The sequence below is a fragment of the Bubalus kerabau genome, chromosome 5 (assembly GCF_029407905.1).
Source record: "Bubalus kerabau isolate K-KA32 ecotype Philippines breed swamp buffalo chromosome 5, PCC_UOA_SB_1v2, whole genome shotgun sequence".
In the NCBI taxonomy this organism is placed as follows: domain Eukaryota; kingdom Metazoa; phylum Chordata; class Mammalia; order Artiodactyla; family Bovidae; genus Bubalus; species Bubalus kerabau.
In genome coordinates, this window is record NC_073628.1 from 122,078,820 (window position 1) to 122,093,120 (window position 14,301).

The following is a 14,301-nucleotide window of genomic DNA, read 5'->3' on the forward strand; positions in this document are numbered from 1 at the left end:
GTTCAGAAAGCCTAATGTACTGTAATATAAACCTACAAAAGAGTCTGCATTTTACAGAGATTTTTCTCCTTGTCTTTTTCAAAAAATAAGGCTGTCCTTTCAAATCAAAGTACAAAGGGAGGACCTTTAAGAAATACATTTATCACATAAAGTCAGACATTTTTATGGTGAATTGTAGAGATGTTAAAAGCTTTTTTATGATTTGCTTTGTTTCTACCGCTAGATAATTCTGGCTCACTGGAAGTTCATATTTTGTCTGGGGGAAGAAAACTCCAAATTGCCAGGTCCCAACATTCAGATAGTGGAAACTATACATGCATTGCCTCAAATATGGAGGGGAAAGCACAGAAACATTACATTCTTTCAATTCAAGGTATGTGGGGTACACTCGGATCTGTCTTCCAATTTCCTTATTCCATTCTTTTTATACTACAAAATAAGTGTATATCTAAACAGATCCTTTATAATTGATTCAAAATATCTCTTTTGTGTGTTTTGGATATTGTAGTCTTTTCAGTTTATTGAGATTTAAGTGATGTAAAGAACCATATAATTTTAGAGTACACAGCATAATGATTTGACTTACAAAACATCATTTTTTTTAAAGATTTTGTTTTATGTGGACCATTTTTTAAAGTCTTTATTGAATTTATTACAGTATTGCTTCTATTGTTTTATGTTCTGGTTTTTTGGTCACGAGGCACAAGGCATTTAAGGTCTTAGCTTCCCAGGCAGGGATCAAACCTGTACTTCCTGCATTGTAAGGTGAGGTCTTGACCACTGGGCCACCTGGGAAGCCCCCAAAATATCTGTAGATAAACAAAAAATACTGTGAATTTTCTGTCCTACATTTACCAGTAGGTAGTGTTTTCATGAAAATGGACATAAATGTGAAGAACAGTAGAAATTTCAAAATCTGTTTTTTCATGTGTCCTGAAATGTGTACCTTCCTTTAGTGTATTTACTTGTTCACTTAAAGCTAGAATAACTTATTTTGATACTAAGCCTATAGAGTCTCTTTCTATTTATATAGATAAGTAAGATTTATCTCATGAAGCGATTAAATATGTCCTAATCACTTGGTCAAGGAATGGGTACATTTAAATAATCATGAATCTAATTGGAGGTGAGAATAAAGAGCATTGATTTATCCAAGAAATACTTAATTAACTTAATTAAATACTTAGCATCTGTTATGTTCCAGCATAGAATTGAGCACTGCAGGGAGAACTTGCATCCTTTTGATTTTCAGCAAACCTCTGGGTATTATTTTCAGCCTAATTTTTAAATTGAAATGAAAGTCTAACTTGAAACCAAGTTGAAATGCTTGCTTTTCCCAATTTCATTATAGTTATTGTAAAAAGAATTTGTCCTAAGTTTGTCCAATGCAATTGTGAATATGTATTATTTACTTGCTGTGTGCTCTGCTGAAACTAACCACAGAAAAATAAAAAATTTTTTCCAGTTTTATTGAAATATAATTGACATGTAACACTGTATAGGGCTTCCCATTCTTTACTCAGAGGTAAAGAATTCACCTGCCAATGCAGGAGACGTGGGTTCAATCCTGGGATGGATGGTTATAATCTTTATAGCTAAAATTTCCCAAAATAAATCACCTTCTATAATCTTTGTATTATCACAAGGAAGAGGAAATGGCAGCCCACTCCAGTATTCTTGCCTGGGAAATCCCATGGACAGAGGGGCCTTTGGGGCTACAGTCCATGGGGTCGTAAAAAGTTGGACACAACACAGTGACTGAGCATGCACCAACATTATACAAGTGTAACGTGTACAACATAATGATTTTATATATGTATATACTGCAAAATGATCACCACAGTAAGATTAAAATCCATCACCTAAAAATTGAAATTAAAAATCAAAATTAGTTTATGAGTATCAGTGGTTTTTCCAATTAGTAATGCTGAAGATTTTAGAAGCACAAAAGGAAATACAGCTATTCAGAGATTCAGTGTCAGAAATTACATGCCTAATTTATGTTTAATGCATTAATAATAATAGATGCCAGTCAGGGAGTATGTGGTACGATCAAAGGTTTTTACCAGACATTTTGTATGTGTCTTAAGACTATATAGAGGCTATATATGTACATGAGGCCTAGTCCATGCTATTCCTTCGTCGTAGTTTTAGTCGCTAAGTTGCATCTGACTCTTTTGCGACCCCATGGACTGTAGCCTGCCAGGCTCCTCTGTCCGTGGGATTTCCCAGGCAAGAATACTGGAGTGGGTTATTATTTTCCTTCAGGGAATCTTCCCAACACAGGGACTGAACCCACATCTCCTGCATTGGCAAGTGGGTTCTTTACCACTGAGCTACCCAAGAGCCTGCTTTCCTGTATTCGACACTTGTTATGGGATGTCTCATTAGCATTCTTATTGATTCAACTTCTTTGGTAAATATAAATTTAGTGTAATTATTATTATCTTTTGGACAACTGAAATGAGATTTGGAAAGATTATGCAGTGGTGTGTTGGTAAATGTCTAACAATTGACTCTGCAAATAAACCGGTCTTGACTTGAAACCAGTCATTTGTCAGTTTCTGTGGTGTGAGTATTTCCACAGTAGCCCATTTCAAGCTACCACTTGAAATGATGGCACTGAACACAGAGTTGTAAAGATATGCAAATCTGGCTCTTGCAAGTTGGTGTGAACTGCCTCCACTATATGAACCACACCACTGTAATTAGTAAGAAGAGTAATTCAAATGTGTTTCTAATAGAATTGTCAATATTTTTATTATCCATTATTTCCTAATTGAATCATTAAAGTGAGGAAGAAAGATGCTAGTAAAAGAAATAGAGATGATTGAATCTTGAATAATAAGCTGTTTGTTGTTCAGAATAAATAGTATTTAAACTGTATCATAGAGAAATACTCAATTCAGATACCTTTCTCAGACTTATGCTAAACTTTTACAAGACCGATTCTCCTGAACTGTATTAATTCTGAGCTATCTATTGAGGCTTTGATCAGGAGTGATTCTCTCTGGCCAAGAAGGGTGCCCATGAGGTAGACTTGTCACCAACCCCTATGACTAAATAATTATATCAACTTACAATGTAACACGAATATTGAAGTGATTCCTATACTTATTTTTAAAGTAATTTCTGACAATGGCAGGAGTTTGATCTTGAACCACAATCTAGGAAGAATATGACATAAAAATGGCATATTGTTCTATGATTCTGTTGTATTCATAGAATTTGCATTCTTATGCCTTGATAATGAAAGTCTTAATTATTTCTCCAAAGTTCCTCCAAATGTTGCTGATGCTGAGATTCCAAGTGAAGTCAGTGTCCTTCTTGGGGAAAATGTTGAGCTGGTCTGCAATGCAAATGGCATTCCCACCCCACTTATTCAGTGGCTTAAAGATGGAAAGCCCATAGTTAACAGTGAAACAGAAAGAATTCGGTATGTGTAAAAAGAATCTTTATGTCATTAATTGTAATGTCTTCTACAATGCTTTATGCTTCAAATTTCATGTGAATAATAGTGAATTCAGTCTCTTTGGAACTTGGCTATCATTATATTCAGAAAGAAAAAAGGTACAGTTTTGGAGAGCTGGACACAGATATTCTCCTGGGAGAATCATTCACGAGTATTTGTGTATGCATGTGTTCTTTATCTTTCAACTCTGTGTTATAAAATCTCCTTACGTGTTCATTTCTGCAAGTGTTAGTTAGCTGTTGTAGATTTTATTCCTCTAATTCCAGAACATTTGTACCAAAGTCTACATCATAAAAATAATTAGTTCTTCATCAAATCAATTTCATCCTTCAAAAGATTCATCAGTCATCTCTTAGATGTGATTTTGTGTCCTGAAATCACCAAACCACCAGCTTTGCCATAGTGCTTGGCTCATTTTGAGAAAAGATACTATCATCATAACCTGGTTCATCACTTATAATGTGTCCAAATCCCATTTTTAGTTGACTCTTCTTGCCACAAGCCTCATAGAGATGGAATGATAAATGTTACAGGCTTCCTGATACTTTCAACAAATGTATTTTGAAGGACAATCCATTATTCTATACTCTGCTAGATTATTTCTTCACAAAGTCCCATAATATATACACACCAGAGTAATTGTAATTACTTGAAGAATTATATATACCTTGCATGCATGCTTAGTCACTCAGTCATGTCTGACTCTTTGCAACCCCACAGACTGAGGCCTGCCAGGCTCCTCTGTCCGCTGGATTTTTCAGGCAAGAATACTGGAGTGGGTTGCCATTTCTTTCTCTAGGGGATTTTCCTGACCCAGGTATCAAACCCATGTCTCCTACATTGGCAGGTGGATTCTTTACCACTGAACCACCTGGGAATCCCTTATATATACCTCTGCTGCTGCTGCTAAGTCGCTTCAATCGTGTCCGACTCTGTGCGACCCCATAGACGGCAGCTCACCAGGCTCCCCCGTCCCTGGGATTCTCCAGGCAAGAACACTGGAGTGGGTTGCCATTTCCTTCTCCAATGCATGAAAGTGAAAAAATAAAGTGAGGTCGCTCAGTCATGTTCGACTCCTAGCGACCACACGGACTGCAGCCCACCAGGCCCCTCCTCCATCCATGGGATTTTCCAGGCAAGAGTACTGGAGTGGGTTGCCATTGCCTTCTCCATATATATGTACGTCAGCAGGCATTAATTAAATGTATTGCAAACTTTATTACTTTGAACCAATATTTTAAATTTAAGGGTTTGCAGTATATTTTCTAATCAATGAATTGAATGTACACAATTTATGGAAAAATAAATGGTTTTTTTCCTGAAGTTTTATGTTAAAATGTAAATATTAGTCCCCTTTACAAGATTAGGTGAATTGCCAAATAATGTTTTAATTTAGAGGTACATTTTACATTTCACTTCTCTGGTTGGACATCCCTCAAAAATTAACCAATATTTAATTATTTTTATTAAATCAGCTGTGATATCAACCCAGTTCCAAACCAAGTACTAGATAGTTGGTGGGACTTTAAGTTATTCTAAAAGGTAATATTTATACCTAGGAATTTAGGATCTGTTACTTCTCCTTTTACATTAAGATCTCATATATATTTATTCTTATTTTCAATTTTTTGATTATTTGTTCCCAGCTCCACATGTAAGTTTGTGAGGGGGCCAATTTATCCGTCAAATGAAGTAATTTTTCCAACTTAGTGTTTTCCTTTAGTCATGGCAGCTTGCTTTTTGTTTATTCATATGGTTAAACTCATGGAATTTAAAAATTTATGTTTTGAAAAAGAAAAAATAAAATAGACGTAGATAATAAAATTGTAATTCTCAATAATTATATTTAATAATATGATATAGTAGAAATGGAGTATTTACTCTTGACACTGGGAGAATCTAATGCCTATTGTAAGAATAACCATAGATAGTAATTTAACCTCTTTATAAAACATAGGAAGTTTTGATAATAAAGGGTGTGTGAATAGAATCAGTAATGTAATAATCTTAATTTAGATATCATTGATAATGTAATCATATTGTTAGTATTCACTATTTTGTAATTCAAAAAGAAAGCTATAGCAATTTGTGGGAAAAAATTTGCAAACTACACCCTTACATAAATACTAAGCTGTTGTCACTGATTAAATAAATAATTCCATCTTGCTCCTTCAGTTCAGTTCAGTTCAGTCGCTGGGTCGTGTCCGACTCTTTGCGACCTCGTGAACCGCAGCACGCCAGGCCTCCCTGTCCATCACCAACCCCCAGAGTCCACTCAAACCCATGTCCATAGAGTCAGTGATGCGATCCAACCATCTCATCCTCTGCCATCCCCTTCTCCTCGTGCCCTCAATCTTTCCCAACATCAGGGTCTTTTCAAATGAGTCAGCTCTTTCTCATTAAGACTAATACTAAGTTGTTTATAGCTAGATTTTTTCCACCTTAATTTCTCATTAAAACATTATAAACATTCTTCAGTTTTTATACCAAAATTTTTATAATTTTCATTTAACTCCAACCTTATATTGATAAGTAATGACAAAACATTCTGAGAAAAACATGCCTTTGCCCATGATGTGGATAGAAAAATTCCTGGTGTTGTTCATTTCCTTTTCCTCAGAAGGAGCCAGCGGGTGTATGACACCCATTACTGTAGAAGTTTGGTTGGTTACCTGAAATCACCTTCAGTTTCACTAGCTCTGATTTCCATGTACTTAATGAAAAAGATTTGAACCATTATATCCAAGATGAAGATGCATTTTAGCGTGACTCTTTTTTTTCAATATAATAATCCAAGTGCATTTTCCAGAAATAGCTAGCTCCATACAAATCATGTCAGTGCATGTTATACTCTCTCCTACAGGGTGGCTGCAGACGGCAGCACATTAAACATTTACAGAGCTCTCCCATCTGACGTGGGGAAGTACACGTGTGTTGCTACTAATCCTGCTGGAGAAGAAGACCGGATTTTTAATTTAAATGTCTATGGTAAATATGAAATGTCATCCTCTTTTGGTTATGCACCTTAGAATCTATCAGATGAAATGAAGCCGTAGGTGTCTGAAGCATTTAGTTCTAAAATCTGATGTCCTTGTTATTTCCTTTTGGGATACAAAGCAGAAACATGGGTAAATGTAGTTGAATGATTTGAACTAGTCATAAACCCACTCCCTCCTCTCTCATTTTCTGCATGACATAGTTCCACCTGCAATTAGGGGTAATAAAGAAGAAGCAGAGAAATTAATGGCTTTGGTGGATACCTCAATAAATATTGAATGCAGAGCCACAGGAATGCCTCCACCACAGATAAACTGGCTAAAGAATGGACTTCCTCTGCCTCTCTCCTCCCATATCCGGTTGCTGTCTGGAGGACAAGTTATCAGGTCAGCTTTTATTGTGTGTGATTTGCTACACAGAGTTACTGTAATTGTAAACCTTAACTTTGGTAAACTAGTAAAGTTGGTAAAGTTGGCTCCCTGATAAAGAATCTGCCTGCAAGAGATGCAAGAGACATGGGTTCAATCCCTGGGCTGGGAAGATCCCCTGGAGGAAGAAATGGCAACCCACTCCAGTATTCTTGCCTGGAAAATCCCATGGGCCGAGGAGTCTGGTGGGCTACAGTCCATGGGGTCGCAAGAAAGTTGAACACAACTTAGCTAGTAAGCAACAACAGCTTCATCTAAATAATGTTTAAAAAATGTCTTTTCCTACATTTTTTACTTTTGTTTCCCTTTCAGTTTTTTTTTTTAGAAGAGGGAGAATGGCAAATATAAATTTGAAATGCTTTATTATTATTTAAATGTTCATGTTTTAGTAAATTTCTATACAATAGGTCTTTCACAGACATATCTATCATATATATTTTTTCAAGAGCTGCTATTTTAGCTAAAACTTTGGCAAAATAATGGGAAGATGCTTACTATAATTATGTGATTTTCACCATTCTCTATTAATATGTATTTGAAAAATATTCACCTCTCACATTGTGTTACATTTTCAGTGGCTTACTCTTAGTGCCTAATCAGCTTTGTCAAATAAATTTCACTGGCGGCGTCTATGTTTTGCGATGGATGGTTATAATCTTTATAACTAAAATTTCTCCAAATAAATCGCCTTCTATGATCTTTGTATTATCACAAGTATTTTTATTTGTATATGTGGATCAAATATCAGATTATGAAGTGGGATGAAATTATGAAGTGTTGGGTCAAACTGTTTTTCAGGATTGTGAGAGCTCAGGCATCCGATGTCGCTGTGTACACTTGTGTGGCATCCAACAGAGCTGGGGTGGATAATAAACATTACAGCCTTCAAGTTTTGGGTATGTTACCAGAAACGTCCCTAGTACTTTACTGTGTGCCCAGTATTAAGCAACAGGCTTAATTTAAATATTGACATAGCAGGAAAGATTGGTAAAATAGGATCTTACTAACTAGGGCAGAATGCCTTACTTCCCAGGGGGTACATATATATTGAAGCATACTGTCTGTCAAAATACTTTTGTAACCTGGAATTTAGCATTAAATGAAATGTCAATTTTTTTAAATAGCATTTCAATCCAGACACAAGAACAGTCTTTTCATACAAAAAGACAGTGAAGACTGTTTTCTGATGTGTTATCATCTGAGAGTATTTGAAATACGAATGGATATTTGTGTGTATACTAAATATCTGTCTGTAATGTTAGACAGAGATAGAACTCAAAACATTCCATTTCTCAAGATTTGCTAGACCAGAGACTTCAAAATCCCTAAGAACATCTCAGAAGAGTTAAGTAACTATTTACAATTGGCTAAAATGATTTATGTTGGATTATATAAAATTGACTCTGGAACTTGTTATTTTGTTTATTTCACACAAAGTAGTTGAAGTATACTTCTAGAATAATATCAGTTCAGTTCAGTCACTCAGTCGTGTCTGAATCTTTGCGACCCCATGGACTGCAGCATGCCCAGCCTCCCTATCCAGCACCAGCTCCCGGAGTTTATTCAAACTCATGTCCATTGAGTTGGTGATGTCATCCAACCATCTCATCCTCTGTCGTCCCCTTCTTCTCCCGCTTTCAATATTTCCCAGCATCAGGGTCTTTTCTAATGAGTCAGTTCTTCGCATCAGGTGGCCAACGTATTGGAATTTCAGCTTAGGCATCAGTACTTCCAATGAATATTCAGGACTAATGTCCTTTAGGATGTATGGGTTTGATCTCCTTGCAGTCCAAGGGACTCTCAAGAGTCTTCTCCAACACCACAGTTCAAAAGCATCAATTCTTCGGCACTCAACTTTCTTTATAGTCCAACTCTCACATCCATACATGATACTGGAAAAACCATAGCTTTGACTAGACGGACCTTTGTTGGCAAAGTAATGTCTCTGCTTTTTAATATGCCATCTAGGTTGGTCATAATTTTTCATCCAAGGAGCAAGGGTCTTTTAATTTCATGGCTACAGTCACCATCTGCAGATATCTTGGAGCCCCCCAAAATAAAGTCTGTTACTGTTTTCACTGTTTCCCCATCTATTCGCCATGAAGTGGTGGGATCAAATGCCATAATCTTAGTTTTCTGAATGTTGAGTTTTAAGCCAACTTTTTCACTCCTCTTTCACTTTCATCAAGATGCTTTTTTTTTTTCTTTTTTTTTTTATTTTATTTTATTTTTAAACTTTACATAATTGTATTAGTTTTGCCAAATATCAAAATGAATCCGCCACAGGTATACATGTGTTCCCCATCCTGAACCCTCCTCCCTCCTCCCTCCCCATTCCATCCCTCTGGGTCATCCCAGTGCACCAGCCCCAAGCATCCAGTATCGTGCATCGAACCTGGACTGGCAACTCATTTCATACATGATATTTTACATGTTTCAATGCCATTCTCCAAATCTTCCCACCCTCTCCCTCTCTCACAGAGTCCAGAGGCTTTTTAGTTCCTCTTCACTTTCTGCCATAAGGGTGGTGTCACCTGCGTATCTGTGGTTACTGATATTTCTCCTGGTAATCTTGATTCCAGATTGTGCTTCATCCAGCGCAGCGTTTCTCATGATGTACTCTGCATATAAGTTAAATAAGCAGGGTGACAATATACAGACTTGACGTTCTCCTTTTCCTATTTGGAACCAGTCTGCCATTCCATGTCTGGTTCTAACTGTTGCTTCCTGACCTGCATACAGATTTCTCAAGAGAGAGGTCAGATGGTCTGGTATTCCCATCTCTTTCAGAATTTTCCAGTTTGTGGTGATCCACACAGTCAAAGGCTTTAGCATAGTCAATAAAGCAGAAATAGATGTTTTTCTGGAACTATCTTGCTTTTTCAGTGATCCAGCGGATGTTGACAATTTGATCTCTGGTTCCTCTGTCTTTTCTAAAACCAGCTTGAACATCTGGAAGTTCATGGTTCATGTACAGTAGAAGCCTGCCTTGGAGTATTTTGAGCAGTATTTTACTCAAGTGTGAGATGAGTCCAGTTGTTTGGTAGTTTGAGCATTCTTTGGCATTGCCTTTCTTTGGGATTGGAATAAAAACTGACCTTTTCCAGTCCTGTGGCCACTGCTGAGTTTCCCTAATTTGCTGGCACATTGAGTGCAGCACTTTCACAGCATTATCTTTTAGGATTTGAAATAGCTCAACTGGAATTCCATCATCTCCATTAGCTTTGTTCATAGTGATGCTTTCTAAGACCCACTTGACTTTGCATTCCAGGATGTCTGGCTCTTGGTGAGTGATCACACCTTCGTGGTTACCTGGGTCATGAAGATCTTTTTTGTACAGTTTTTCTGTGTATTCTTGCCACCTCTTAATATCTTCTGCTTCTGTTAGGTCCATACCGTTTCTGTCCTTTATCGATCCCATCTTTGTATGAAATGTTCCCTTGTATCTCTAATTTTCTTGAAGAGATCTGTAGTCTTTCCCATTTTATTGTTTTCCTCTGTTTCTTTGCATTGATCACTTAGGAAGGCTTTCTTATTTCTCCTTGCTCTTCTTTGGAACTCTGTTCACATGGATATATCTTTCCTTTTCTCCTTTGCATTTCTCTTCTTTTCTCAGCTATATGTTAGGCCTCCTCAGACAACTATTTTGCCTTTTTGCATTTCTTTATGTTGGGGATGGTCTTGATCCCTGTCTCCTGTACAGTATCATGAACCTCCATCCATAGTTCTTCAGGCACTCTCTCTATCAGACCTAATCCCTTGAATCTGTTTGTCACTTCCACTGTATAATTGTAAGGGATTTGATTTAGGTCATACCTGAATGGTCTAGTGGTTTTCCCTACTTTCTTCAATTTAAGTCTGAATTTGGCAATAAGGAGTTTGTGATCTGAGCCACAGTCAGCTCCTGGTCTTGTGTTTGCTGACTGTGTAGAGCTTCTCCATCTTTGGCTGCAAAGAATATAGTCAATCTGCATTCAATATTGACCATCTGGTGATGTCCATGTGTAGAGTCTTCTCTTGTGTTGTTGGAAGAGGATATAATATCTGGAATATATTATAATAAATTAAAGGTGAAAGTCTAAAATGTTAAAAAAAAAAATGACCAAATTTAAACCACATTTAGTTTTGTATGTTCAACAAGGAAACAGTCCTGAGAGCTTATTATTAATATTTTGCAAAGTTAGTAATTAGCCTATAACACATATTTTTATAGTAAAGTCATTAATTAATTATATGCTATTTTAAATTCTATAATTTTATAGATCACAGAAACACTATAGATAAGAGAACTATTTAAATTTTTAATCTAAATTGATATAAAATAATAATAGATATATAATTTTGTTTTCTGTGTAGTACCACCAAGTCTGGACAATGGGATGGGGACAGAGGAAATCACAATTGTCAAGGGTAGTTCCACCTCCATGACATGTTTTACTGATGGAACCCCAGCTCCCAGGATGTCCTGGCTTAGAGATGGTCGGCCTCTGGGGCTAGATGCCCATCTGTCAATCAGCTCTCAAGGAATGGTCCTTCAGCTCATCAAAGCAGAAACTGAAGATTCGGGACGGTACACCTGCATTGCCTCAAATGAAGCAGGAGAAGTCAGCAAACACTTTATCCTGAAGGTCTTGGGTGAGTAAAATAATTGGGAAATATGTCATAATAAAGACAATGAGTAAGTGTAATTTTTAGAATCACTGGCTATGGGACAAAATTTTTAAAAATTTCATTGTACTTCATATTTCTGTTCTATAATTCACCTACATTTACTTTTATCTGAAGCATATTATTGTTTCTTCTCTGTATAAAAGGATGAGCCCTACTATTTATAAAACATCATTCACTGACCAAGTCATACACAGTAGATAAGTAGTTTTTTAACTTTTTCCAAGAATTAAAATCCTCCTTCATGGGTAACAGCCTTTTCATGGTGAAGGGGCTTGCATAACTCAATGAAGTTATGAGCCATGCCTTGCAGGGCCACCCAAGGTAGATGGGTCATAGCGAAGAGTTTTGACAAAACATGGTCCACTGGAGGTAGAAATGACAACCCACTCCATTATTCTTGCCGTTAGAACACAACAAATAGTATGGAAAGCAAAAAGATATGACACCGAAAGATGAGCCGCCCCCAAGAAGAAGGTGCCCAGTATGCTACTGGCAAAGAGCAGAGGGCAGTTACTAATAGCTCCAGAAAGAATGAAGTGGCTGGGCCAAAGCAGAAACAGTGCTCAGATGTGTACATGTCTGGTGGTAAAAGTAAGGTCTGATGCTGTAAAGAACAATATTGCATAGGAACCTGGAATGTTAGGTCTATGAATCAATGTAAATTGGATGTGGTCAAGCAGGAGATGGCAAGAGTAAACATCAACATCTTAGGGATCAGTGAAATAAGATGGACTGGAATGGGTGAATTTAATTCAGATGACCAATATATCTACTACTGTGGGCAAAAATCCCTTTGAAGAAATGGAATAGCTCTCATAGTCAACAAAAGAGTCCAAAATGCAGTACTTGGACTGTGGGTCAGATCATGAGCTCCTATTGCCAAATACGGGCTTAAATTGAAGAAAGTAGAGAAAAACCATTAGGCCACTCAGGTATGGCCTAAATCAAATCCCTTATGATTATACAGTGGAGGTGACAAAGATTCAAGGGATTGATCTGGTAGATAGAGTGCCTGAAGAACTATGGGCAGAAGTTCATAACATTGTACAGGAGGCAGTGACCAAAACCAGCCCAAAGGCAAAAAATACAAGAATGCAGAGTGGTTGTCTGAGGAGGCTTTACAAATAGTTGAGGAAAAGAAGACAGGTGAAAGGCAAGGGAGAAATGAAAAGATGTATATATCCAACTGAATGCAGAGTTCCAGAGAATAGCAAGGAAGGATAAGAAGGCCTTCTTAAATGAACAGTACAAAGAACTCTTTAACAAAATTGGAGATATCAAGGGAACATTTCATGCAAGGATGGGCTTAATAAAAGACAGAAATGGTAAGGACCTAACAGAAGCAGATGAGATTAAGAAGAAGTGGTAGGAATATACAGAAGACCCATACAAGAAAGGTCTTAATAACCCCAATAACCATGATGGTGTGGTCAATTACCTAGAGCCAGACATCCTGGAGTATGAAGTCAAGTGACCCTCAGGAAGCATTACTACAAAGCTACTGGAGGTGATGAAATTCCAGGTGAGCTAGTTAAAATCCTAAAATCCTAAAGATCACTTTAAAGATGATGCTATTAAAGTGCTACACTCAATATGTAAGCAGATTTGGAAAACTCAGCAGTGGCCACAGGACTGGAAAAGGTTTGTTTTCATTCCAATCCCAAAAAAGGGCATTGCCAAAGAATGTTAAAACTACCATACAATTGCACTCATTTCACAAGATAGCAAAGTTTATGCTCAAAATCCTTCAAGCTAGGCTTTAGCAGTATGTGAACTAAGAGCTTCCAGATGTTTAAGCTGGATTTAGAAAAGATAGAAAAACCAGAGATAAATTGTTAACATTAGTTGGATCAGAAGAAAGCAAGGGAATTCCGGAAAAACATTTGCTTCTGCTTCATTGACCACATGAAACCCTTTGACTGTGTGGATCACAACAAACTGTGAAAAATTCTTCAAGAGATGAGAATACCAGACCACCGTACCTGTCTCCTAAGAAACCCAAATGCAGGCTAAGAAGCAACAGTTAGAACCTCGCATGGAACAACTGACTGGTCAAAATTGGTAAAGGAGTATGACGAGGCTGTTCATTGTCGCCCTGTTAATTTAACTTCTATGCAGAGTGAAAGTGAAGTCACTCAGTCGTGTCTGACTCTTTGCAACCCCATGGACTGTCTACAACGCTCCTCCATCCATGGGATTTTCCAGGCAAGAGTATGCAGAGTACATCATGCCAAATGCCAGGCTGGTGAATCACAAGCTGGAATCAATACTGCTAGGAGAAATATCAACAACCTCAGATATGCAGATGATACCACTCTAATGGTTGAAAATGAAGAGGAACTAAAGAGCCTCTGATGAGGGTAAAACAGGAGAGTGAAAAACCTGGCTTGAAACAAAGCATTAAAAAAAAAACTAAGATTCAAGGCATTGGGTCCCATCACTTCGTGGCAAACAAAAGAGGAAAAAGTGGAAGCAGTGACAAATTCCGCCCCCAACCTTGGGCTCCAGAATCACTGTGGATGGTGATTGCAGCCATGAAATTAAAAGAAACTTGCTCCTTGGAAGGGAAGCTATGACAGACCTAGCATGCTGAGTCACTCAGTCATGTACAACTCTTTGCAACCCAATGGACAGTAGTCCACCAGGCTCCTCTGTCCCTGGGACTCTCTAGGCAAGAATACAGGAGTTTATTGCCATGTCATCCTCCAGGGGATTTTCCCAACCCAAGGGTTG

At 37.4% G+C, this 14,301-nt stretch overlaps 1 protein-coding gene across 1 annotated transcript in view; it reads left to right on the forward strand.

Moving 5' to 3' along the window:
- The window catches only part of HMCN1 (hemicentin 1), a 546,435-nt gene that overhangs the window by 413,639 nt on the left and 118,495 nt on the right, over nucleotides 1–14,301 (forward strand). The window contains exons 63-68 of the mRNA XM_055582953.1: nucleotides 224–373; nucleotides 3,277–3,436; nucleotides 6,336–6,460; nucleotides 6,672–6,855; nucleotides 7,696–7,793; nucleotides 11,254–11,532. Of these exons, the coding sequence (XP_055438928.1) occupies nucleotides 224–373; nucleotides 3,277–3,436; nucleotides 6,336–6,460; nucleotides 6,672–6,855; nucleotides 7,696–7,793; nucleotides 11,254–11,532 (996 nt within the window). The remainder of the gene's footprint in view (nucleotides 1–223; nucleotides 374–3,276; nucleotides 3,437–6,335; nucleotides 6,461–6,671; nucleotides 6,856–7,695; nucleotides 7,794–11,253; nucleotides 11,533–14,301) is intronic.